We start from the raw sequence: 27247 nt of genomic DNA, 5'->3' as shown, positions 1-27247 counted from the left end.
AGAGAAAGAGGGAGACACAGAATCTGAAGCAGGCTTCAGGCACTGAGCTGTCAGCATGGAGCCTGACCTGGGCCTTGAACTCATGACCAGAAGATCATGACCTGAGCCAAAGTCAGACGCTTAACGAAGTGAGCCACCAAGGCAACCCTAACTTTGTGGGTTTTTTTTTTAAGTTTGTTTATTTATTTTGAGAGACAGAGAAAGAGAGAGAGTGCAAGTGGGGAAGGGGCAGAAGAAGAGGGTGAGAGAGAATCCCAAGCAGGCTTCACACTGTCAGTGCAGAGCCCATTGTGGAGCTTAATCTCATGAACATGGGATGGTGACCTGACCCAAAATCAAGAGTCTAATGCTTAACCAACTGAGCCACCCAGACACCCCAGGTATCATTAACTTTGAATCCCAGTGAAGCAAAATGCCAGAAAAAAATTCCATTCTTCTCATTAGTGGATCTATATTATAAAAAATGTGCTCGATTGTTATATTTTGAATTTCATAAATAAAAATGTGTAAACTTATCTTTTGTTATGTAAGTACCTACTTAGTATCCTTGATTTTGCTTTTTGGCTTGCAAAGTCTGACGTATTTACTATCTGGTTGTTAGAGAAAACCTTTGCCAACCCCTGCTATGGAAGTGGACTCAGGGTCACTCAGCTATGACCATTCAACCTGGGGTATCCACTGACCTTCATGAGAAGAATGGCCTTGACTTCCAACAGGGACATGGAGAAAAAGTTTTAATCCTCTTTAACCATTCATAGGAATGTCATTATAAAGTCTTCAAGGTTTTTGTTTTAAGGCCATTGCCATGCAGTGAACGTTAAAGTGAGTTAAATCTTGGTGTTTATTTATCACTGCCAGTTACTGCCTTTTCTAACACAAGTGTATTTTGTTGGGCAGACGGTATTATGACAGTCAGATGACCCCATCTTTAATCTTAATCCTTAATCCTTAAGATGGCTTGAGCCATGTGCTATGAGAGGTCCCAGACTTTTCCTGTCCTCCAGTGGTCTGATAATATCTGGGGCTTACATTTTCCAATCACTCTCTATGAATTCCTTCTCCGGGTTCTACCTCGGGCCACCACTTTCTCCTCTCTGCCCATTTCTTTAATCCCCTAGCATGACACCACCACACACCTTGCTGAAGGTCTCAGGGTAATAGAAGGAGATACTAATGGAGTTCAAAACAGAAATGGACTTAAAATTGATTACTCAAAGTTTCCTTGGCCATTGAGGATTTCTTACTGGCTGTATTTGCTTCTTAGACTCATGAACCATTGATCCTGCCTTCTCTTGTCTATACTTCAGTTCCTTTCTTCCATTTTCTAGGCTTCAAGCCCCCGCTGCCCACTTTACTCTCTTGAGTTTCCAGCAAACAAATTCCAGATACATGTCATTTTCTTACTCAGGCAATTTATCTTCTTCTGTTTTTCCCTCTCCTTCCAGGCCTGGCCTAGAGATGAATTATGCCACTCTGGTAGGAATTGGCTGCAATCAGTGTTTGTTTTAAGAAATCATGTTTCCCCATCCTTTCACCTGTTAGACCGCCCATGTAATGTGCCCAGCACAGTGTTGGTTGTTCTTATTATGGGAGGATTATGGCCAGATTAGGTCCAGTGCTGGTCCCCTCATCCTAACTATGGCTACTGCTTTTGTATGGTATGGGGATATATGAATAGGGCATTTTGGGACCAGCAATGTAGTGCTTCACGCAGAACTCCCCTTTTTCCTTCATGCATGTCTTCAACTCCTCCTTTGATTTTGGGGATCTCTGGTGAACTATGTTGCCTTCTGTCTGCCATGAAAATGAGTCACACAGAGAGTGCTGACATGAACATTAGGGTTCATGAGTTCCTGGAAATACCTGGCCATTGCATTCTTTGGTATATACCCAAGAAAACTGAAAACATAGGTTCACACAAAGCTTGTACATAAATGTTTATAGCAGCATTATTCGGAATAGCCAGAAGTTGCAAGCAGCCTACGTGTCCATTAACTGATGAATGGATGCTCAACATGTGGTGTATCTATATGACGAAATATTATTCAGCCATAAAAAAGAAAGAAGTCCTGATATATGCTACAATGTGGGTAAACTTTTTGAAAACATTATGCTAAGTGAAAGAAAACAGTCACAAGCAATAACATATTGCATCATTCTTTTTCAATGGAGTAACCCAAGTGGGCAAATTTATAGAGACAGGAAGTAGATCAGTGGTTGCCAGAGGCTGGAAGCGGGGGGTGGGTGTGGGTGGGAGGAGAGAATGGAGGATGACGGCTCCTGGGAACAGGGTTTCATTTTAATGTGATGAAAATACCCTGCAATTAAATAGGGGTGATGGTTGGACAACCTGTGTCTATATCAAAAACCACTCCATTGTTTAAAATGGCAACTTTTATAGTATGTGAAATATATCTCAGGTAAAAATAATGTCCAGAAGCCCATGGAATTTATGACCGGTGTGAAACTACATGCTTTTCTCTGTTCAGTTAAAGACAGATTCACCGTGGGAGAGTCCTAGCACCCTGCCTGTTGGTGCTCATTAATGGGAATGGGCGTGCTTAGCAAAAATGTGGTGTCTAATTGTTTGCTTCTCTTGGGCATTTGTGTTAAAGAGAACAGCAGTTATGCAGATACTTCACTTTAAAAGCTTTTTTAATCTTTATTTATTTTTGAGAGAGAGACAGAGCATGAGTGGGATAGGGCAGAGAGAGAGGGAGACACAGAATCCGAAGCAGGCTCCAGGCTCTGAGCTATTAGCACAAAGCCCAACATGGGGCTCGAACCCATGAACCTTGAGATCATGACCTGAGCCGAAGTCGGGTGCTTAACCAACTGAGCCACCCAGGCGTGCCCCCCCACCCCCCATGCCACTTATAAACAACTCTTCCCAAGCTTATAAAAGCTTGCTGTGTCATTATCCTAGGTGGTTCTCATAATAACCTTGTGAGTGAGATGGTTGTTATTTCCATTCTACCAGGAGGGACTCTGTTAAATACTGGTTCAAGGTAAATAGAGGTTTTAACCCAGGTCAGATTTAATAGTCTTTCTACTTTCTACTATGCCCTACATCTATGCTGAAATCTGGATCTCAGAAAAATATGCTGATTACTATAGATTTTAGGTTTGATATTAAGGCTTCTTAGATATTTTCCAAGTCAACTAATATATTTTAAAGCTTAAATTTAGCTATTTTGTCAGGTTGGAATTTCAAACATGCCTTCCATTGCTTACGAACACATTTGAACTGATTGTATAATTATGATAGGGAATGTTCTTTTGAATAGTGAATATTCATTTTGTACAGAAATAGTAAAAAAATGACTTATTTAACTAATGTGCACTTACAGGACATTAACCTCAATCAGGAGCAGAGAGCTACATCAGTTTGGAAAGAAACCTGTGTTTGACTTCATTTAGGTACCCTGGATACAGAGAATTGTTTTGGAAAATCTGAATGCCTGGGCCTTATTCCTGGACAGCGAATGTTCTTATTTATAAAGCCAAACCACTAGCATAGATTGAAGTCTGTTTATATGTATAACATTGTGTCCTTTCTTGTTATTGTGATATGTTGAGACTAGGAGCAGGGAAAAAAAATACTATCTCTATGTAAAAGTTTGTTATTTAAAAAATATAGGCAAGCTAGTATGTTGATAATTAAAGGTACATATGTTTGGTCAAGTCATTAATTTAATAGAAGAAACAGATCAAAAGTGCTCTTAAGGTTTTATAAGTTAAAAAAAAAACAATAAAACCATATAGGAATGGGAGAAGTGAGTAAAGGAAGTTGGAAATTTAATTTTCTGTGTCTTTTATTCAGGAGGTTTTAGTTTTCGTTATTTTGAAACCCAAAATTTTCAATTTAAAAATAGAAGTGAAGAAATGGGAACAGATTGCAGTTTGGTGGAAAAAAAATTAGAGACAGAAAATACAACAGGGAGGCTCTCTGTAGGGAATTCTTGTGTTCAGTTTCTTCTCAAATTTCCTGTGGATTGTGTAGACAGGAGTTACAAAATTTGGTGAAAACAATTCGATGGAAGCTATGGACAAGCATTCCAGAATCATGAACATCTGTTTGCATACACATTTGCTTGCAGTTGATTTCAGTAGGAGCATGGGCCTCACAAAGCCCTAAATTCTTAATCTGGGGAGTGGATCAGAATCAGTCATAGGAGTTTGAAGAATACAGTTACCTCTGCCTCCCCTACCCCAGGCCTGCTGTGAAGGACCACTCCCTCCCTCGCGGAGGGGTGGGTGCCCAGTTAAGACTTGTCCGTTATGATGGAGATGGTTGATTCCTAAACCTGGTGTAGAACCACCGGTAACAAGTGTTCACTTTTAACTGAGCGATGCCCCAGTGTGATGGGCTTCTGTCTCCTGGAATCACCTCGCTGCTGGCTGTGCTGAGCCCTCAGGAGGCGGAGTCTGAGTCCTGCCCCACAGCCTGGAGGGCGGGGACCACACCAGGCCACCCCTGAGAAGTAGTGCGGAGGTGCACGGTCCTACTGATGGCCAGTTCTGCCTCCTGTGGTCTCCTTAAACTGTACCTTAGAGAAGAGCCATGTTTTGTTTTCAGAATAGCAGCCAATGGCTCCTCCTTGGTATTGATTTTTACTCTACCTCATTTGTAACTAAGTGTTTGTTTTATATTGTCAAAATGCTGAATGTCAAAAAAAAAAGGTTTTTTTAAAGGCAGAAAACTTCGTAGCTTCTTGAGAAACAAACATAAAAGAAGTTATGGTCATCTCTTCTACTCTTCTGCTGTATCCACAGTCCTGCCTTATGTTTGTATTTCTGCAGTTACACACGGACATTAGTCTCACATCTTTTAAGCTTATTAATAACATCGCGCTGTCTTTGTGTGCTTGTGGAATCTCTACAGTCATTTATTTAGCACAGTGAGTAGAAGCCTCCTATAGAAAAGGAGTAACTGCACCGATTTGCAGTAACTGGTCAGTTACATAGAAGGTAGTTAAAGTAGTGATTAACAAAAAGTATATACACAGCCTGTCTTAACTCAAACCGTGCATGCGCATTTGTTTGCCAGTCTTCTATTGTGAGTTTGGCTCCTGGTTGGAGTTCTGGTCTTTCTAGCAAAAACCCATCTGAACTGCATCACCCTTTTCCAATTTTGGTCTCTTCAAAGTGGAGCAAGAACTTAACACTTGTGAGGCAACCTATGTGCAGAACACCTTTGGATTTCAGTGATTTTGTTATTCTATTTTACAGTTACTTCACTCATACCTAATGCAACAGCATTTGAAAATAGCACCTAGCTTTTACTGACTTGGTTTTGTAGAAAAGAGAACCTGTTTTCTTTCTGTGCACAGGTTTCATCAGTTTACCTAAATTTTAATTAAATTATATAATTTAAATAGCTTGTGAAACTGATATAAATTGGTTTGGGAACAAAGCAAGTGACTCCGGGTGAAAATACAACTATACTGGTAGCAGCAGGAGAGCACAGGTAGAAACGATGCTGAATGTAGGTTGATAGGACTAGTTAGTTTTTTTTTTTTAATTTTTAATGTTTATTTATTTTTGAGACACACACACACACACAGCATGAGTGGGGGAGGGGCAGAGAGAGAGGGAGACACAGAATCTGAAGCAGGCTCCAGGCTCTGAGCTGTCAGCACAGAGCCCAACGCAGGGCTCAAACCCATGAACCATGAATTCATGACCTGAGTTGAAGTCAGACACTTAACTGACTGAGCCACCCAGGCCCCCCTGACAGAGTTAGTTTTGTAGAGAGATTAAGAATGCTCCCATTGTAATATATGTTGAAGAAGAGCAAAACTATGCACCATGTTTTCAAGTATGTTGGAGTCACTTTCTTTGTAAAATGAATTCCTACAGGGAGGGATGCATTTGTTTACATTTAAGAGACTCTGCATGCATAGTTGTGCAGGTGGAATGAGGGGGGCTGGACCAGTTGTGATCAGAAAGGGCATCCCTACAAGGCTGTGTGGGATCAGCCTCTCAAGACAAACATAGTTTTCACCTCTACCTGAACAATGAATTGTTCTGCATTTACCAAATAAAATTGACTGGAGCCAAGTATTTATAGTTTCAAGGTTACAGGTCAACAGCTTTGGAATTATGAAAACAAACTTTCAATACAGTAGAAAAGCTCAGTGCTCTTCCTAACAGATGGGTTTGGATAACACCTAACTTGATGGCTTCAAGTTATAGAATATGTACAGGTTCCGATAAAATTTTATAACTGGTACATAAATCGTTGTACTCTTCTTATCTGTCACACATTTAAGGTTGATAACTTAATTCCATCTAAATAAATAAATAAGTAGATTTATATTTGGCTAGATTAAGGTATTACTATGAAGCCCAGCTAGCGGATAGACCTACTTTCATCCAAAGTTATTAAAAAAATTGTCCTCAATCCCAAGAATTATGTCATGTTCTTTTCTCCCTGGCATTTAAATCAATGTAAAATGTCCCTTGGAATCATTTCTGTGGGGGACTGTAAAAGAAGTAAAATACATGGTATTCTCATGAGGTTTGTAGTCTGGTTAGAGAAACATGACTGTTTCTTGCGGTAATGGCTGAAGGACCTGCTTTGCATAGTTTATTTTGCGTGTAGTAAAGGCTTGAGTGAATAGGAAATTTGGGGGAAGTACATGAGAGTAAATAAGTGGAATTTGAACTGACTAGTGAATAAAGTAGAGAATTGTTAGTAGGAGAGGAAAGGTATGTTCAGGACAGGATGCAGTCAGGGAGCAGACCAGAGAGTGGGGTTTATTTTGTAACCCTAGAAGGTCCTATAAGACTCTAAGAAGACCCTTATGGTATTTATCTGAGCACCTCCTAACTTCTCTGAGTTTTGGCAGTGAATTGTCTTTGATTATATATTTCTTTTCTTTCCCTACCTGAGACTATCCATAAAACTAATGGTCTGTTATAGCCTACCATTCAATTTCTGATATTGTGGCTTTGTAAGAGTTTTTTGGGCATTCATACACAACAATGATAACCATATTTTACCTAGTGCCTTTTAGGTACCTGTATCAGTCAGGATAGGATAGGTTATGCTGCAGTGACAAACATCCTCAAAATTTCAGTGGATTAAAATAACATATAAAGTCTATAGTAATAGGAAAACTAGGTATGGGGAAGATAAAACTCTGAGACCTGGGATGGGGGCAGTGTGGTAAAGCAAAGCAAGTATGGGACTAGTTACCTAGAGGTCTGGCTCTGAGTCACAGCCCACCTCCTCCTACCTATGTGACACTGGTATGTCATTTCATCTCTCTGAGCTTGCTTTTCTTCATTTATAATATGAAGGGGTTGGTCTAGCTCCTCCTTAAGCTGTCTTTGACTACAGTGATTCTCTGCAAGTATAAAACAAGTAAAAACAAAAGCTAGAATACTTTCTGTCTTCTGTATTCTGTGATGTGTTTGTTTTTCCCCCCTAAATGTTTATGTGTTTATTTTGAGAAAGAGGGAGAGAGAGAGAGCATGTGAGCAGGGGTGGTGGGGGAGGGCAGAGAGAGAGGAGAGGGAGGTTCCCAAACAGGCTCCACACTGTCAGTGCAGAGTCCCAGGCGGCTCAATCTCACAAACATGAGATCCTGACCCAAGCCGAAATCAAGAGTTGAACGCTTAACTGACTGAGCCACCCAGGTGCCCCTATAATGTGTTTGCTTTTTAAGCTCTTCCAGGATGTTTGTTTGTTTTTCTTTAACGTAACGATGGCCAGCCCTTTTTTCTCATACCATTAAGAAACATGGGCAACATTTTCATTAGCTTAGGTCTGCTGTATTTATTTGTCCAGTTTGTCCCCTTTACTCTTGTTATTTCCAGTCTGAAATGGGGAAGGGGGCTGGGCCAAGGTCGGCTGCCACATGGCCAGCTCCACTTCTAACCTCAGGGATTCTCACTGTCACTCACCAGAGAGCTCTGAGTCCAGAGAGTTCTGCTACAGCAAACCCAATAATAATTGACCTCTGTAAAGGTCTGGTTCTTTCAGCAGTGCTTCATGTTCCTGCAAAGGGCCACTTAGTGATAAAGACTGTAGATCTTTCCTTCCGTTTAGGTTTGGAGCTTAAGTGCTTTTGATTCCAGACTTGTGCAGCAAGCTTGCCCTGCCTTGTTTTATACTGCTGGCAGCCTCGCACAGATGGAAAAGAAACATTTATTGGGCCGCTTCTGCTTGTCAGGCACTATAACTTACAGTGCATTCACACAGAAGAATGTTCTATAAATACAGAATCATGAGAGGAATGTCCCAGCACCAGAGTCTTATTTTTAATGGCCAGGAGGATTCACTCAAGCTACCTAATACTGTATCACAATCAAAAGGGCCAGAGAGTGACAATATGGACAATATGAAAATGACAAAAGAGTTAATAATGAATGAAGATATATTAAAAACCTACATGTCATACATACATACGTGCATATATATGTAATTATGTGCAACTGATGGCTTATGTTCAATGGGATGTGATAGCCTCATCAGGAAACCGATGATGCCCTTGAACCATGTGCAGAATGGTGGGTGGTTTGGCTGGGCTCCTGGACTCTGGTGTTCTCTTTTCCTTCTACCTGCCCTGGGCTGTCCTGCCTATGGCAGAGGACCTTATGCCTTGCTCGCTCATGTCCTTTCTCAAAGGAGACTATTCAAGCACCATCCAGTGCCTACCATTGATTTCCAGGAAAGGTTTTGCTTCCCACCCACGTACTGTGCCACACTCAGCCACTGTTCCACAGTGTCAGCTTTCAGGGTGGTGGCAGGATGCTGCTACTCTGTGACTCAGATGCTCAGTGGGACCTCTTGGATATATTCTCTCTACTATGATCCCTATTCCCCCGCACTTGGTGACTCTGGGTGACGTGTGTTAATTCTCACTGGTAATGAAAATCATATCTTGTTTAGACTCTAGAACTGAAACCCTTTCCCTGTAAAATTGCTCAGCAGCACTGAGCTTTACCATTGACAGGCATTCTGCTTGCCATTATTCCTCAGAGCCTTCTTAGAGACTCTAGGGCTGAGAGGCTAATGGGGCATCTGCATGGATGTGACTGGCAGTTTTGGGATAACAGGGAGGGAACCATGGGGATATCTATGGTCTGGCCTGCGGTTTGAGGACTGATATGGACTGAGAGGCACCAAAGAGGCTTTAGGCATCCCTTATGGACAACCCTGAGTCCCAGGTGACCTTGTGGGTAAAATGGAGATAGCTGTGCAGGTATTGGGGGAGTATCCCCTCTTTCCTCTCATAGCCCCCTTTCCTGTCTTCCCTTCTTGATTCCATTCCCTCCATTCAGGTAGTTTTCCTGTTTTACCCACCCCCTACTAACTCCACTTCTCCTTTGGCTTTGACAGCTACTCGGGATCTAAGGATCCTTAAAATAGGTTTATAGGAGTGCTGCAGACTTTCCATCTTGAGGCTGATGATTTGGGAGCTGGTAGATGTTTGGGGGGATGTTAACTGGCTGGAGTTTTCTAATTGAACTAAGTCCATGAACTCCTAGCAGATGTTGATTCAGATGATGTTAAGCTTCTAGGAATTTTTTAAGTTTATTTATTTGTTTTGGGAGAGAGAGCGAGAGAGTGAGGGAGAGCAGGGGAAGGGCAGAGAAAGGGAGAGACAGAATCCCATTGAGGCTCTGCACTGTCAGCAGAAGCCCAACACAGGGCTTGAACTCACAAACTATGAGATCATGACCTGAGCTGTGATCAAGAGTTGGACGCTTAACCAACTGAGCCACCCAGGCACCCCACACTTCTAGGATTTTGACTTTCAGAGCGTCTGGGTCCCCTATATGTTTTGAATAGGGTGAACATATATTGGAAGTGTGTGTACATGTGTGTGTATATGGATGTGTGTTTGTGAGAGAGTGAGACAGAGTGAATCCTTAAAAATGTGGTTAATTTTGTTTTTCAGTTCCTATTTGCTTTCTTATGCAAACTTTCTTCTATAATCTTACTTTCATAAGACAAATGAGACTCCTCCCTCCTTTCCTGGTTGATGCATTACCCCAATGAGAAACGTGATTTGACATTTGAGTTCCTACTCTGCATATACATGCTGTGTAGTTTCTATATCATGAAAACAAAATGAGAGCTCTGCCTTTCACTGGATCTATCCAGGAATTTGACTTCTCTTTCTACTGTCTATGAGAACAACCTAAAATACAGTGTTTTATTCTTTTAGCCATTCCCTTGTGGGTTCCAATCTTACCCAGACCTGAACTATTTTGACACACACAGAAAACATGGCAAATTTAAAGATGTCGGTTGAAGAACAAAACCCAGCTCAAATTTGTTTGGCATTTCTTTCCACCTTACCAGGGTAACTTAGAGATTCAATCTAGAGCTGAGCATCTATTCTTCCTTGTCCTTAATTCCTTCCTAAAAGTTATCTGGACCTGCTTGAATTATAGTGCATTTTTTCTTGTCAGAGTTGATTTGATTTCTGGTTCCCTTGACTCGCAGCCTACACTCGGTGTAATGATGCAGAGGCGGCAGATTGATGGGGAAAGGATTCAAAATGCTGCTCTGCATTTGGGTTTTAGTTTGTGTGCTGTCTGCTGCCAGAGGCATTTAGCAGATGGACTTGGAGAGGTAGACTATGCCTCCACAGGGAGGGGACCTCCGGGGAAGAGATCCCTGTGGAATGGGCGCTGCCTTTCCCACCTTGCCATTCGGACCCTGGCCCACCACCGTCCATCACAACACTACTAGACTCGGCTTCCGTTGTCATGTTCAGTTTTGAGCAGTTTGCTTATGATGTGTTTGGGCAAAGATTTCTTGGACTCTGTTTGGGGCTCACTGAGCTTCTTGAATCTTTACGTTTATAACGGTTGTCAGATTTGGGCATCTTTCGGCTATTCTGTCATTCAATTTTTTTTTTCTTTTTGCACTGCGTTCATACTCTTCCTCCTCTGGGATTCCAATCTGCAAGTTAGACCTCTTGATATTGCCTCACAGGTCCCTGAGGCTTGTTTTACTCCCCCTCCCCCCCCCCAATCATTTATTTTCTCTCTGTTGTTCAGATCAGATACTCTCTATGGAGCCATCTTCAAGTTCACTGACTTTTCCTTGTGTCCTATCCATTCTGCTGAGTCCATCCATGAGACTTTTATTTTGGTTATTGCATTTTTCAGTTCTAAAGTTTCCATTTGGCTCTTTAGATCTCCCATTTCTTTGTGGAGGCTTCCTGTCTTTCCACTCATTTCAAGAATGCATGCTCAGGGTGCCTGGGTGGCTCAGTCGGTTGAGTGTCTGACTTTGGCTCAGGTCATGATCTCGCAGTTTGTGAGTTTGAGCCCCGCATCAGGCTCTGTGCTTGCTGATGGCTCAGAGCCTGGAGCCTGCTTTAGATTCTGTGTCTCCCTCTCTCTGCTGCTTCCCTGCTCATGCTCTCTCTCTCTCAAAATGAATAAACATTAAAAAAAAAAAAAAAGAATGCATGCTCTTACTTCTTGGAGCTTTTCTAGAATAGTTGCTTTTACGTTTCTGTCAAGTAATTCCAACACGTGTTATGCCTGTATTGGCATCTGTTGATTTTCTTTTTACCACACCAGTTCAGATTCCCTTCATGTGCTGAGTGCTTTGGGGTCATATCCTGGACATTTTGCATATTATATTTTGAGACTCTGAGTCATAACTCATAAATTCTGAGTTTAAATACCATAGATAAGATTGATATATTTGTTTTCTCAGACAGTCTCGTTGGATTGAGGTCTCATTTCAGCCAGACTTCTGTGGATCGTGATTTCAATATCAGTCCTGTTTTCAAAGTCTGTGCCATGTTTTTTTCAGATCTGTCCCATATACATGCCACCCAGTGTCCAGTTTGGGACCCTGTGAAGGTCAGTCAGCTTGGTTCCCAAATCCTTTGATATGCTGACTAGGGTCAAGTCCATGCTCCTATGGTCCAGGGCTTCATAAACCACTTTATGGGGTTGCTTCCCTTTTCCACGATTTTACCAGTATTTTCCAGTTTCTTGTGGTTCCCGAAACCCGTGGCCAGAAAGGGCGGGCTTTGGTTTTTCCTGCTCTACTCATGCTTTGCTGCACACTTCTAGTAAATGCGCCTGAGTCCAAGGCCAAGATACAGAAGAAAGAGACAGAAAACACTAACTGGGGGGTTCACCGCATCCTCTTGGGGTGACAGCCACAGATAAAAGACTGAGCTTCCCTTTCCTCTAGAATTTTAGGTGCCCGTGGCCCCTTGGTGGGCTTCCACCACTTAGTGGGATTGCCCAGGTGTGGGAGTGAAGGGGGAAAAAAAAGAGAGAGAAATAAAGGAAAATGAAGGATTTTCCCCACTCTCTCTGAGCATCAGGAGGCCCCTTTTCTGCTGGAGCCTGAACTGGAGGGCTTTTCCTGACGCTCTTGGCCTGTGCCAATGCCCACTTCTGGTGTGCAGCTGTCTTGAGTCGGAGCCAGGAACAAGGACCCCAGAAGAAAAAACAGTGGTGACCTCACTGCTCGTTCAATGGTACTTTGAATTCTGGTCTTCTTCTCCAATCTGTCTGCTAGTGTTTACTTTTCAGATTCCTCAAATCACTGCTCTGCGTGTTCTGTCCAGGTTTTATTGCTGATTCAGTGCAAGATACAGGGTGAGGGTGTGCTTGCAGAACGGAAACTGAGATTCCTTTGTTTTAATGACATTTGTGCATGGGGTACCCGAATTTTAAATGTCCCCACAAATTGTGTAACTGACCCCTGCTCTTTTTGAAGCAGGACTGACTGTGAGGAAAAGGGTCTGAGCTTGCAGAGGGGAACGCGTGTTTGCTGCCACTCCAGAAACTCACACAGCCCTGCATACTCACCCAGGCCAAGTCCTAAAAACCACAGTTATCTAAGGGTGCTACAGAAAGGTAGTGGCTGATGCTTGCTCACTCTCAGCTGTGCCTTAGTCCCATGTTCTGCTGGGGACTATGTTTTGCCTCCTCTTCCCCCCACCCTACAACTCCCACAACCCCTTTCTCCTAAAAAGGAATAAATAATTTGCTTCAGTCATTGTTTCCTGCCCTCTAACGGATGCTCTTAATTAGCACAAAATTGCAAAATAGATATGTTTGTTTTTTGTTTTGGGTTTGTTTCTCCCAGAAACCTTAGACTTCTCCAACATCAACACATCAGCACATCGACACATGCTCAGTGGATGGTTTACTTTGCCTCAAGGACCCACAACCTTGTTGCTTTCCACAGGCCTGGCCGTAATGCAGAGCATCAGTTGTTAGCCAGCTCTCCCAACAGAAAATTGCTGGTTCTAAAACCTTTCAGGGGCTTCCTAGCTGTGGGAATGTGCATTTAGGAGTATTGAAACTTTATAAAAATATCTCAGTCACTCTTCCAATTATCCAGATGACCATTTACATCAGTCATCTTACAGTTTCATCCCTGAAGAACTGTAGCATTGAAGTACAGAGGAATGGGCCATTAGAAGCCTTCCATTGGCTTATATTTGTGTTTTACACAAATATGTTTAAAAATGTGTATTGGTGGTACTGTTCCTTGTTTGACAATTTCTATGAGGGCTACCTGAGGTCATTCATGGCTGTGGGGAAACTGCCTGTGAAAAAAGAAGCCATTATTCCAGATTTCAAGAAAACGGAAGCTTTTGTACCGGGCAGAACTGATGGCCCTCTTTTCTAGGTCATGGGTGGGTCTGCTTTTTTTTTTTTTTTTAAATAATTAAAAAAAGCAATCAGTTTTGCTTGGGGCTTATGGTCTCAAATTAATACATTTCTATTATGTGCATAAGTGTAGGTTGTTAGGCAAAAAAGCATGTTAAAACATTGTTTTTTGCATTATCTTTTAATAGTAAAATCTTGGAATTTGGCTCCTTTGGCTTGAAAGAATAATTTTTTTGTCAAGAAACAAATTTAATGCTGAAATCATAAATTATAAAATATATCTGCAAGCCTCATGGCTACGTTTGTGGTCTTTTTGAGCCAGATCCATTATCTGTGTGCATTGGCTTGGACTGTCAGTGATCACTTTTTGCCCTGTGGAAAGCAGAATCTCAGATGTCTGCAAAATAGCCTCCATACAACATGACCTAGCAGTATATATCTTTTGCTGTCCTTAATAATAACTTTTGGAATTTTTTTCTATGCACTCAAAACATATTAGAGGAGGCCGGCTCACTTTTCAATGCGCATTGCCTGAAGAAGGTGCCAGATAGAGCCTTGACAAAAAAAGTGGGGGCTGCTTCCTTTCCTCAGAAATCTGGGACCCTGTCTTCCTTATACTGCTTGTCTATGCTTGGGGAGGGGCTCCTTTGTGTGAGTGGCCTGGTGGCTCAGGGGGCAGGACCTGGGACTGCAAAAGAGTAGAGGGACCCTCGTCCCTGCATTGGCTCAGGAGGATGGCTACTTCTTTGTGGCAGCTCATTGTGCTCCGTTTGACATTTTAGCCCAAGTCTGCTGGGGACAGACAGACCAGCCCCAAATGCCAGCACGTCCGTTCCCTTCTGCTGAAGCAGCTCCTTTCCCCATCCCGAGAGGAAGTGGGGGTGGCAGACAGGACTGGGAATTCATGTTTCCACCTCCTGGGAGTGATGGGGGTAGCATCGTTCTGGCCACTTGATATTTGGAGCATATGAGTAATAGTGTACACTGACATTGAGGGAATTGTTTGGGGTAAAATCATGATCATTTTTTTGAAGAAAAAAAATGCGTGTTTGTTTCTGCCCTGTTCTATTAAATACTGGCCACTGGTGTTTTAAGGTGCTCAGAGAGTTCTGTCTGTGGGATGTTTGGAAGGACAAATATTGATGTATGTACCAGAGAATTAAGACAAATGATAATTGAAAGGGATGATAAAAGCTAGTGGTTTCCTTGGGGTAATAATCACGAACTGCTGTCAGACTGATTCCAGCAGGAACATTACTTTATGTGAAATGTTTTTTAAACAGCTTGAGCAAAGCATTAAGCCAGAGCACTTCTAAGGCATCTCTGCTGTATATTCCTATTACGTCTCCACCTGAGATTCCTCAACTGATAGTTACTATTCCAGCTGCCATGTTTAGCTTCATTGTGGCCAACAATCGGTTGGAAATGAGAAATAGGAGACTGCAGTCAGGATCCCGTTTATGGCTTCTGAAGATAATTCTGTAGTTCTGCCATATTGATTCACCCTATGGATTCACCATTATTGATCTGTGAAGTTATTTTTATGTGTTAGTGCAGGTGAAGGGGCTTCTACTGTGTTTAAAGGTGTCTCTTTAATGAAGCCTTTGGGTTTCTTGCAGTGGAGACTGCTTTCCACAATCTGCATTTGTGTTTTTTGGCATTTATTTTGGAGCTCTATTTAGATCCTCCATCTCTTTGGACCCCGTTACCCTATAGAGATTTGTGTCAGAGCCCCTACAGAACTTCATTGTGTTTATTGGGTTATAACTGTATTAAGTTATGATTCAAAGCCTGGCACAAATGCCCACTGAGTGAAAGAATGACTCCCTGGTTGAATCCCATTGCTTCTTTCCAAAGGATGCTGTGCAGAAGACCTTCTATTTGTCTCTCCAGATCCACCATCCACTTTTCTCCAACTGCTCTGCACCCCGAGAGGCTGACTTTGCATGGACCAACCATAGACTCCCTCTCCTCTGCCTTTTCTTGGCTTTGACAGTAGGTGTGTGTATATAATATGACTGGATGTGATAGGGCTGGCTTTGTTCCTTTATTAAATGGCTTCTCCAGGGGCGCCTGGGTGGCTCAGTTGGTTAAGCATCTGACTTCAGCTCAGGTCATGATCTCACGGTTTATGGGATCGAGCCCCGTGTGGGGCTCTGTGCTGACAGCTAGCTCAGAGCCTGGAGCCTGCTTCAGATTCTGTATCTCCCTCTCTCTCTGACCCTCCCCTGCTCACTCTGCCTCTCTCAGAAAAAAATATTATAAAAAAAAATTTTTAAATGCCTTCTCCATAAAGTTTCCCTCTCTGGGATCCATAAATTCCTCTTACTCTTGCTCCTTCAGCCTCAGGGTTTGTAAGGGCTCTCTGGTGCTACCTGTCATAGATACTGCATTATTGATTATCGGTTTCCTTAAACCCTGCCCACACCTTTATAAATAGTCTATTAAATTTTTCTCAGATTAGCCAGTTGGAAGGAGCCTATTGTATCCTGCTAGAATCCTGGCTGATATTTGCCCAAGCCACCCAGATGACAAAGTTAGTTATAATCTAGATATCATACTTGCATTATTTCAAGTAAACGGTCTCTTTGAGGCCAGTCTGCCTCCAAATTCAAATCAAATATAGACGGGGTCAGCAAACTACAGCCTTATGGGCCAAATCTAGCCTGCAACCTATTTTTGTAAGTGGAGTTACATTGGAACACAGCCATGACCATTGGGTTACTTACCGTCTGTGGCTGTTTTGAGCTCCAACAGGAGGCGAGGAATTTGTATGGCCTGCAAAGCCTAAAATATTTGCTGTTTGCCCCCTTATAGAAAGAGTTTACTGACCCCTGATTTGGAGGAAGGCCATTATGTGTGAACTTCATCATTTCTATCAAGAGGCTCCTGGTCCAGATGCTGGGGCACTTGTGAGTGGCCGTGTGATAAGGACATGGGGAGGTTCAAACCCCAGGCCTAGACAAACCTGCCTGAAGCTCTCTGTGTGGCTGTGCTGAGGGTAGTGGCAACCTGGGAAGCACTTCGTCGTTTGATGCAAGAAGAATATGACCAGGCAAAGCTGGGAGGCGTTTATATGTAGATGTGCTTGTAATTTATGATTTCATAAGTAACTATTTCCTGAAAAGAATTGCTCTCCCTAATTTTCAGCATTTCCCTGCGGAGTATCTGTCTCCCCCATCAGACTGGGCACTTCTTGGAAGATTCCAGGTTTTATTCATATCTGTGTTGACCAGTGTCTGGCGGAGAGTGACCTATGCTCAATAAATATTGTTTGACCACATGGTAACCAGCATCTACTTCAGAGAAGAAAGAAAAGTAGGGGGCTGGTGGAAGGCATTAACTGGGAAGATATATTAATGTTCTCAGTCTTTCTCTGATTAGACTGCCTGCTCAGCCTTCACAGAACAAGAACAGCTCTAAGAAAAGGCTGTGTTCCCAGAAAAGGTGCTCCTCAGGGCAGACTGCCTACATAATTTGTGGGGCTTGGTACAAAATGAAAATGTGAGGCCTCTTGTTCAAAATGTATTAAAGGATATCAAGACAGTGTCAGCAGAGCATTAAGCCAAGAAGAGGCCCTTCTTAAAATAAGTTTTTTTTTTAAGATTTTATTTTTAAGTAATGTCTGTACCCAGCATGGGGGCTTGAACTCACAACCCCAAGGTCAGGAGTCGTATGCTCCACCAACTGAGCCAGCCAGGCGCCCAAGCACAGGCCCTTCTAAGACCGCATACGTTGCGTGCCCACGAAACTGGCAGCTGAGAATAAGGCAGCCTGTGGGAAATCAGTGAGGATTCCTTAAGTCTAGGGGACTGCAGGGCACTTAGCTACCACAGGGAGGCACAGACCTGTCTGGATGGTAAGACTGTGGGCTCTTGGGCTTTGTGCGACGATATAAGGCTAATTGCATCTAACCTGGAATAATGCTTATTGCTTAAAAAGTGTTCGCATTTACCTCAGACCCCCCATGCCAGGGCGGGAACCTCGAGCCTAAGCCCACACACCTGGCTTGATACTGACTAACCTGCTTGCTCCCTGACTCCTCTTAGCTTTTTAACCCCAGGTCACCTAGGCCACCCCATCAGGGGCAACCCCCCACATTTGCACTAAAGCATATCAGGGCTAGCCTGTTTTGGTATTCTTTGCCGGGGGGGGTGGGGGGTGGTGGAGGAGACAGACAGTTCCTGCTGTAATACCTACTCTTAGTCTGTTCCGGCTGCCATAACAAAACAGCACAGACTGAGTGGCTTGTAAAGAACAGAATTTATTGCTCCCAGTACTGGAGGCTGGAAGTCCAGGGTCAAGGTGCCAGCAGAGCTGGTTTCCAGTAAAGGTCCTCTTCTGGGTTGCTGCCTTCTCGTCAGGTCCTCACATGACAGAAGGGGCTAGGGAACTCTCTGAGGTCTTTTTGTAAGAGTACTAGTCGCGTTCAGGAGGGTCTACCCTCATGACTTAAGCAGTTCCCAAAGGCACTGCCTCCTAATACCATCACCTTGGCCATTAGGATTTTCACCTATGAATATGGGGGAGGGGAGCACACACATTCAGACCATGGCAATACCTGAGTGAAGAACAACGTGTATGCATGAATGGCCCATTTATCTGTCCCCAGAACCTTCCCTTGTCTCCTTCCTCATCGTAAAAGGGGGTTTAAAAGCCCAGGCTAAGCACTGCGGGAATCCCTGTGCCTGGACACCCAGAGTCTTTCCTGACTCAGACATGCACCCTGCCAGCAGCTGGGGCTTCTCTCCCCCGACCCGCTTCCCCACCCTGTACCCTGAGCCCTATTCTCCCCCTGACAATCACAGTGAGCCTCTGGGAGGTTTCTAAGTGGTGAGAAGTACAGGTGGCGGACTTGGAGCTTTAGGAAGGACTTCATGACTAGTGCTTCCTTTGACTGAAGGGATCCCACTTAAGTTTCTTCCAGACCACTGCGACCCCCCACCCCTTCATCCTTCCCACCACCCTTGCTACAAAAGGGGGCCTAGCGTTCATCTCTCACTGCTGTGCTCATGGGGGCTCCTCATGTCCTCTGCCGAAAGGCGGCAGCCCCTTGCTGGAAGGCTATCCTTGTCAGCACTGGTGGTGACAGCCCCGGGGTCCTCTCTTGCAAGTGCACAGTCCCAGATGCCAGGGACGCTGAGATCTAGAACACTGAGCGGTGCCGCCCTCGTCTGCCTGTGCTGGGGAAGGCACCCAAGCACCCGAAGGACTTCAGGCATTGTGCCTCAGCAGCAAGACTGGCCCTTCAGGAGGGACCTGGTTCTGAAGCTTTAAGCTTTGGAAACTGTAGTAGATAGGGGAGCTTTTCTTCACATGGGGGAGAGGCACGGGTAACACAAAGCCGCAGGAGAGAGCCTGACGGGGTCAAGTGGAGTTTGTAAGACGTCCCCAGGTCTTTGCAGTCTTCTGCTTACCAGGTGGCTGGGCTTTCTCAGGCCTTGTTTGCCTCCCCGGGACTGATGTGACTGTAAAGACAGCAGCTCCGAATGGGCTCCCCACGACCTGTGCACAGACACGTTCATTTTGCAGACAAGAAGCAGCCAGGCACCCCAGCTGATGCTCTGTGTCCTTCCCACTCCCACCCCCAGTGCCTCGACCCTTTACACATGGACCTGTTTTCTATCTTTTACAGGGCACCCGGTGGCATATAGATCTCCAGCCATGGGCAGGCCCTGCTCAGTCCCTGGATGAAGAAGCCTTGAGGTTCCTAAGATACATCAGCACCACTCAGGTTGTATTTCAGGTGCAAGTGGGTTTGGAGACACTGTAAAAGATACTGATCAACCCCCTTTAAAAACGGATTTGGTCAGTGAGGGGGTGGGGAGATTCTCAGGGACTCCTGGCAGGGACTTGATAGGGAAACCATTTCTGGGGCCTTGAGGCTTACATTTCTCCACTTATTTGAAGGCAGATAAGATGCCTTCTATTTGCTTCAGCATCTTCTGTCTTCCAGGGGTATTGTCATCTTGAAGTGTTTTAATGATTCATCCTGACGTGTTTTTAAAGATCCACTTTAGCAAATTGCTTTGGAAAACCATTTGAGGCGACAGATTCACACCCGTGAGTAGGCAGTCAAGTGTGTCATAAAACAAAACCATCATCTGGAGGTTCAAGTTCCATTTTGGATTTGGAGGCATCTGCCTTTTTGCTTTCTTGCCACAGATGCTTGGCGGACAGGGACCCGCCAGGCCAGAGAGCAGAGGGGACATTGCGGGCGGTCCTCGAAGCAATGAATCCAGGCACTTCTGTCTTACGGCATTTACAGTCATTATGGAGTGACTTTAGTAGTGACTTAACACATTGTGGCAGCTCCTGCCAAGGCTGTGTCTGTGCCTCCAGCAAGTAAAGGGACTGTCTATTAAGGAGAGTCTATGGCTCTTGACACATTAATCAGAAGGTTCTGTCCTCAAGTAGCCTGATCCTGGAGACAGAGAAGCCTAAGAGAAGATCAAAGCTGGAGGGAAACTTTGCCCCGAACCAAGAGGTGTTAGTAGATTAGGAACTCACCCTGCCTATAAGGCACCTAGGCCACGTGGGAAGGTAGCCTGTGGAGCTGTTGTGGCACTGAGGGTCTCAGGCTCTTTTGATGTCCCTTCAGCCCCCTGGCATCCCACTTCTTCTCCCAAACCTTGCTGGCAGCAAAACCCATTTTTCATCCGTGGAGAGAATATGTTTCTAGGTCTTTAGAAGACTGGGGGTAAAAGAAAGTCCCATTTCTCATATAATGCAGTCAGACAACTAGATTTTAATAGCTGTCACCTAGACATGGAAGGGAAAGCTTGTTGAATTCATCATGAGTTATGGGATGATAAATTGATCCCTGTGCTTTACATAATTTCATCTTATTTTGCTGCTGCAAATTAATTTGGTGGACTTTCATAGACTTAATTAAAGTGCTGAAATTTTAATTGTACAGTTTGGTTTTACATGAAGGATGAGAAGCCGGACCTCTTACTTGACTTTAAGAAGCCCTAAGGGCACCAGTTGAAAAATGAGAGGTGTTAAACTTACGAGTTGGGTTTGAGAACTAGGGGCTCCACCCCCCCTCCAAATAAATTGACCAAGTAAAAGCCTCTAGATTCCATTTTATATGTATTTCGGGTTAATGTTCTATAACTTATAAAAGGCATATTTACTTAGAAGCAGCTTGCGAGACATGAAAGGGTTGTATCAAGCCCCTCTTGGATTTTTTCCCATGAGTTATGAGCTGAGAGGAGAAAATTTTTGAGGAGAAAAGAAAATCATCCCACAATGCAGTGTAATGTGACCCTGAGCAATTTATTTTGCTTCTCTGGTTCTCAATGTTCTGATCTTCAAATGAATCAGGTTATTAAATTATTTCTTAGGTTTCTCCTGGTTCTGTGACCTTGTACTGTGCCGAGAATAGTGTAGGATTGATAGTAAGTAGTTTCAAGCACCTGCTTCGGCCCAGGGACTGTGCCAGGCCCTGGGGATACAGTCTCTGCCCAGAAGCAGCCAACCAACTAGTTGGGAAAGTAGATACATGGACATATATTCAGCTTGATGAACACAGTTGATTTATGAAGTTCACTAGAAGGATTTTCATCCTCCAAAAAAACGGAGATAAAGTTCCAGACCTCACAGTGGTTTTGTAATCAGGGGTCATTTTACCCAGGTGAAGTCCTGTGCTTTTCTGTACTTCCAAGTCACCAGGAAGCCAGCAGGTGGGAGCCCATCAGAGATGACACTGACTCTTAATCAGAATCTTCTGCTCAACAGTGTTCCTTCCCTATCTCTACGTAATGCAGAGGCAGTTTGTTTGTTTGTTTGTTTTTGGCTGACTTAGGGGCTTAGGCTTCATTTAGAATTCATCTTGACAATGAAAGCCTACAAAACTGGAAGAATATTAGAGTCACTATTACCTAAAATTTCCGTAGTTAGCAGTAGTGAGTCATAACGGCCAAGGGGGAAAAAAAACCTTCTGAAGGTACTAAAGCAAATTCCACCCCCATTCTCTTGTGCTGCTTAAAAAAAAATTATCTTCCTCAAATCTGTGTTCAAGCTTGTACAGCAAGGCCCAGCATTTGATGTGCTCATCATTGATTTATTCATTCTTCAATTCAGCAAGCATTTGTCGAGCACCAGTTCTGTGGCCGGCACTGACTGGGATATAAAACCTGAATTAAATATGTAACAGACTGGCAAACAGCTAGGATGCAAGAGAAGTTGTGTGTTTTCTGACAGGGGTGAACAGATGGGTGTTGGGGGGGGTGCTTCCCTAGGCCAGGGGGGCTTGGAAACAGAAGCACAGGGCCGGGGACAGTGTGGCATTAGACTTTAATAGGATGGCACTCCTGCGCTTGCATGCTGTGGTGGCCCTGATGGCATGATTGGAGACCTGAATTCTTAATGAAACCCCAGAGGATACGGTGTTTGGTAGTGTGTATGCAACATCAAGTTCAGTTTAATTAGGTATTGTTTTCTAATGTGAAAGATCACAATTACATCTCTGAGTTCTGGAGTTGATGATACACTAATGCTAAAAAGAAATGGTTAAATCATAAACGCAGTGCTCTGTTCTAAGGGAAGGCTCCAGATCCAGATTTTTATGTCCACCCCCAAACCATATGCCTCTAGGAAGCAGGCCTTTCAGCACAAAATTAATCTAAACAACAGTTGCTGTTTTTTAAAAAAAAAGTAGATCTTAAAACATTATCTAACTACCTAGCTATCTAGCTATCATCTATCCAACCAGCCAGCCATCTACCCATTCATCTATCCATCTCTCTATCCACCTATCCATCCATTTAACTATCTAATCATCTATGCATCTATCTATTTGTAAGAATAACATAAAAATCCAAGCCCTGGAGATGCAGACTCTACGAGTTTGTAACAGTAGTATCTATTATATTTACTGCTATACACACACACACACACACACACACACAGGGATAAAAGCAACAAAAATACAACTTTCTCCTTAGATGTTGCCTTTCAAAATAATAGTATTACATGAACATACAGTTGATCATTGAAGTGATTCTTGCCAGAAGTCCCCAAATTTTAAGGGCTCGCTTTGCCAGATTGTACTTGTGCGTTGCCAGAAATTCTATTCCATCTTTTTGGGTGCCAAATGAAATGAGAATAAATTAATCCCTTTAAGGGGCACCTGGCTGTCGCTGTCAGTGGAGTATGCGACTCTTGATCTCAAGGCTGTGAGTTTGAGCCCTGCGTTGGATATACAGATTACTTAAAAATAAAATCTTTAAAAAAATTGGTTAATCCCTTTAAGTTAAATAACTAAAATGTATTTCAAAAAACATTTTTCCCCCTGGAGTTTCTCCTCCTTTGTCTGGGCCCAATTTGCTTTTACAGCTAAAATTACAAGGGGAATTAGAGAGAGAGAACATAATTACTGGAGTTGGAGCTTAGCTAGGAGTTATTGCCCTCGCTTATTTTGCTTGCGAGAGTTTATTGAAGCCCTGGTCATAAATCTTAACAAGAAAGTTTGAAAAATCAATATTTAATTAATTTTTAAGAGCTGAATTTTACTGAGTGCTCCTAGTTGTTTTCAAAAGCTAATGTCTATCAATAAGATGGTTAATAAATGGTTAAAATGGAAAAACCCATGATATGTATTTTTGAGCTAGGAGAGGTTAGCAGGGAAATTGAATGGAAAAGAATGCCATTCCAAAAGGGGTATATCTGTGCAAGATGAAATCTATGGAAGAAGAAGAGATGCTTAAAGTGTTACCTTTAATAAAATAAAACTCTACTCCCCAACGTTGGCAAAGTAAGGGCAACTGAGCCTCAAAGCCATGACTCTTGGCCCTTAATAGTACCTGATTCTTAGAGGCCTGTGGCTAATTATTGTTGCCTGCCTCTGACTCTTTGTTAGGAGTGGGGTTGCAGGGGCTGCTGTTTTCATTTTAAAACTCTGGCCCAAGTGGAGCTTTCTTCCTTTAATTGGCTAAGGCACAGGTGAGGCCAGGCTGGAACCTTCCAGAGGGGGCTCTACAAAAGGGTTCCTGTAAATTCACAAGACTACCTGCATAAGAATCACCTGGGGCAGCTTATTAAGAGGCCTGTTCCCAGGCATCAGTCTTAAAGATTGACTTTACAGAGTGGGTCTTGAGAATCTGTATGTTTCAGTCCCTCCCAGGGCCATCAGAATGTAGGTGGGCTGTACCTTGGGAAACACGGAGGGATGGGTGAGAGAGGAGTTTTAATGGTGTTAGGAGGGAGTTATGAACAAGAACCTGTGAGCATCCGTATCATGGTCTGTCATTATGGAGACTCTTTGGGAGAAGTGCACACAAATAAATGGGAATCATCAGACCACTTTAATAAAAATACTCCAGGAAGCTGACCTATAGCAAATGGCACGGACTTATGAGGTCCAGGTATGCTTTCGGGGCCTACAGAACTGCCTACCTATCTGCCTACCTGCAGGGTGAGAGGAGAGGAGAGCATGGGACACAATGACAATGAAGATGCTGATGTTTGGGGCATAGTAACCAGCCCACTAGTAAGACAGGCCCAATGAGCACACTGAAATTTAATTAGATTAGCAGTTTTTCCTTCCTTGGTGGGTGAGTGGGGACTAGGAGATGGGCACACAGAGGCATAATTTCCATTTATTTGTGGGTGAATAGGAGGAAATGAATTATACAAATTAACATGCTGATATACCCAGTTAATAAATGTATTCTGTAATAGTTGCTTGAGAGAAGATTCAATTCAATTTTCTATTTTTTCCTTTAAATGAGGGTCATGGGTAGAGAAGTAGAAAGATGTTGGTGATGGAAAAGAATATATATATAGGGTTTCACATTTAGACTTCCCTCTAAAATGTCCAAATCCTAGCAATAGGCTCTCTCATTTACCTCTCTGATAAATAGTGCTGGATGATTTTTCCAGGCCAGTAGCCATAGATCACAGCAAAAGTAAGGGAGATGCTGTATCAGTTGAATAGGCTACATGCATATACTCTTTTCAGATTAGAATTCTGGAAACTTCCTTAAATAAAAGAATTGGGCAAATCCAGAATATCTTCTTTTTTAAAATTTTATGAAAAATTGTTTTAATGTTTGTTTTTGAGAGAGAGAGAGAGAGAGAAAGAGAGTCAGAATCCAAAGTAGGCTGCAGGCTCTGAGTTGTCAGTACAGAGCCCGACACGGGGCTCAAACGCATGAACCCAGAGATCATGACCTGAGCTAGAGTCGGACGCTTAGCCGACTGAGCCACCCAGGTGCCCCCAGAATATCTTCTTAAGAAGAAAATCATTTGCTGTTATATTTTCCAGTGAATTAAAGCAATGAACCTCCTTTGCGCCTGGAGCAGTCTGTTTGTGATATGACATGGAGCACATTGATGGCGATGGGAGTTTTGAGGGATTAGGGGGAAACTGATGCTCAGTAAAGTGCTCCTGGCCACAGAAGAATACCTTGGCCATAGAATGTGCTTTCTTTGGCTCCAGCCACCTCAGACACGCACACTGTGCCGGCCTCAAACACTAGTCAGAATTCTTTACACAGTATATTTGCTTAATGTGCATTTGAAATCAGAGACTTTCTTCTGCTTGATTTAGATACACGTTCGCCTTGGTTTCCTTATCTAATTTTGATGGGTGAGTTAAAAGAAGTGCTTTGGTTCGCTCAGGAAGAGCTTCCTTCCTGTGTGGGGCTCACTCTTCTCCCATAGGAGGAAGCTCATTAGAACAGTTTATCACTAACAGTATGGTCTTGAGAGCAGGGACTATGAATTAATTTTACTTGACTTTGATCAGCTGTTTACCTCGGCTAACTTGTGCTACCTTTCTGCACCGTGGTGGCCCCGGTTTATCTACCTGAGATAAGGAATTGATCATCTGTATCCCTCTGAGCCCTATGCTCGCAGTCAGATCTCACAACTTCCAGTAGAAACCCTGTGGATTACAGACCTCTGTGTTTTGCCAGCACTATTCTCCACATCTGAAATGTCCTTCTTGATCTCAGCTTCTTGGTCAACTTCAGTTCATCCTCCAGGATTCACACCTCTCTGCAAAGCTTCTCGGGACCCCTCCTTTCTGCCACCTTTGCTCCTGACCTGTTCTCCCTTGCATACTCTGAACATACGGCTGTAGCAGTTCTTCCCTTCCCTTCAAACCTGTCTATAGTCTCCACGAGGTTCCTTATGATCCAGTATTTGGAGTTCCTCCAAACATTTGACAGCAGTCTTGTGTTTCCTTGGGGGGAGAGGAGTAGTTGGCAGTGGAGAAGGACATAACTCTACTGTTACGGCTTTCAGGGACCGGGGAAGCAGTAACTCCCCACTTGCCATTTATCATCCAGTGCTTTAAATTATTCACATTGATTTCCAATCCTTGCAGATTGCATGCAATCACATGAGCACAGACAGCCTAGCTACCGACTCCAGCCCTGCAAAGAAGCCTTGGTCAGTCTGTCTTGATGACAGGTTTGGCTTAGCTCATCAAATCCGCAGCAAGCAATGCCGCCTCTACTCTTTAGGGTAAGTGCATTTTACAGCAGAAAACCAAAAGTCTCCTGCAGGTGGCTAAGGCGTTTTCACTAACACAAAGTTATGAACATAGCAGTGTTTAACAGGTGCTATACTTTGCCTCCTATAGTCTGTTTCAGACTCATGTGTCGCTTAGGTAACTTTGGGCACTTACAGATCACTGGAAGTGGCCAGGGTAATTTTCTCTCCCCTTCTGCTGGGTGTAAATCGGCAACTTCAGTTTTCAGTATGACGATGATCCTCTTGGTGAAGCCTGTGATCGCCAGCTAGAATTATAGCATCCTTACTACAAAGAGGGGGAATGTTAAGAATTAAGGGGAACAAAAGAACAGTAAGCATATTAGGGATTTTACACACATTTATGAGGAATGACCCAAGATGAATGGCCACTGTTGGATTTTTATGTTTGTGCCAGCGGTAAATCTGTGTGTACTTTTATGTTAAAAAGAAAGAAAAGGGAATTCTTGGGAAAACAGTGTGATTTTGTCAAAACTGTAGGAAATAATAATATTCACCTATTCAGGCTGGAAAATGACCTAACTGTACAAAAGGATTTACAGGGATTTTTGTCATAGGGTGAATATAAATTAATGAGACTATTTCATGAAATATACTAGGACTCACATCCAGTCCTGAACTTACAAGTGTGTTCCCCCCCCCCCCAAAAAAAGGCAGGAAAGTTGTTTTTCTTGGGATCACCCTGTTCCGTAGACTCTTTGTGGAAGCTCTGTGGTTCTCAGGCAAGATCCTAGAGGTCCGTTACAAAAGCACTGCAGACCCTAACAGGGTCATGTGCTTGTTTCTCACTAATCGGTTTCATCACCCTGACAATTCACACACAAGTGACAACTGCCAACCCAAATCCTAGATGGTAAGGGGTGGAAGCAGACGTTTGGGTCTGTGCCCAGAGGATCACCATTGACATCAGACTTTGCCAAACAAGAATTCTTAGTTGTAGTGACTGTGGACTTTTTATAGAAATGCAAGGTTCAAATAAGAGTCTTGGGATAATGGAAATGTATATCAGTGGAGCTTGAGAGGCAGTAGGCACTTGCTATGTATTTGCTACATAAACGATTGCTCAAGGGTACAGAGAGCAGGGAGAGACGCTGGTTATGCTGTGATTTAAACCTGGAGGCTG

At 43.3% G+C, this 27247-nt stretch overlaps 1 protein-coding gene across 1 annotated transcript in view; it reads left to right on the top strand.

Annotated features, from left to right (window-relative positions):
* The window catches only part of LOC120226025 (methyltransferase-like protein 24), a gene marked incomplete at its 3' end in the record, with an annotated part of 39493 nt that extends 13396 nt beyond the window's left edge, over positions 1-26097 (top strand). Inside the window, exons 2-3 of the mRNA XM_039224219.1 lie at positions 19256-19354; positions 25958-26097. Of these exons, the coding sequence (XP_039080150.1) occupies positions 19256-19354; positions 25958-26097 (239 nt within the window). The remainder of the gene's footprint in view (positions 1-19255; positions 19355-25957) is intronic.
* Between the last annotated feature and the right edge of the window lie 1150 nt (positions 26098-27247).

This window comes from Hyaena hyaena, unplaced genomic scaffold, assembly GCF_003009895.1.
Source record: "Hyaena hyaena isolate Hyena2069 unplaced genomic scaffold, ASM300989v1 scaffold_1563, whole genome shotgun sequence".
Taxonomy (NCBI): domain Eukaryota; kingdom Metazoa; phylum Chordata; class Mammalia; order Carnivora; family Hyaenidae; genus Hyaena; species Hyaena hyaena.
The sequence above is the reverse complement of the archived record's forward strand: the minus strand, read 5'-3'. Positions and strand labels throughout refer to the sequence as shown.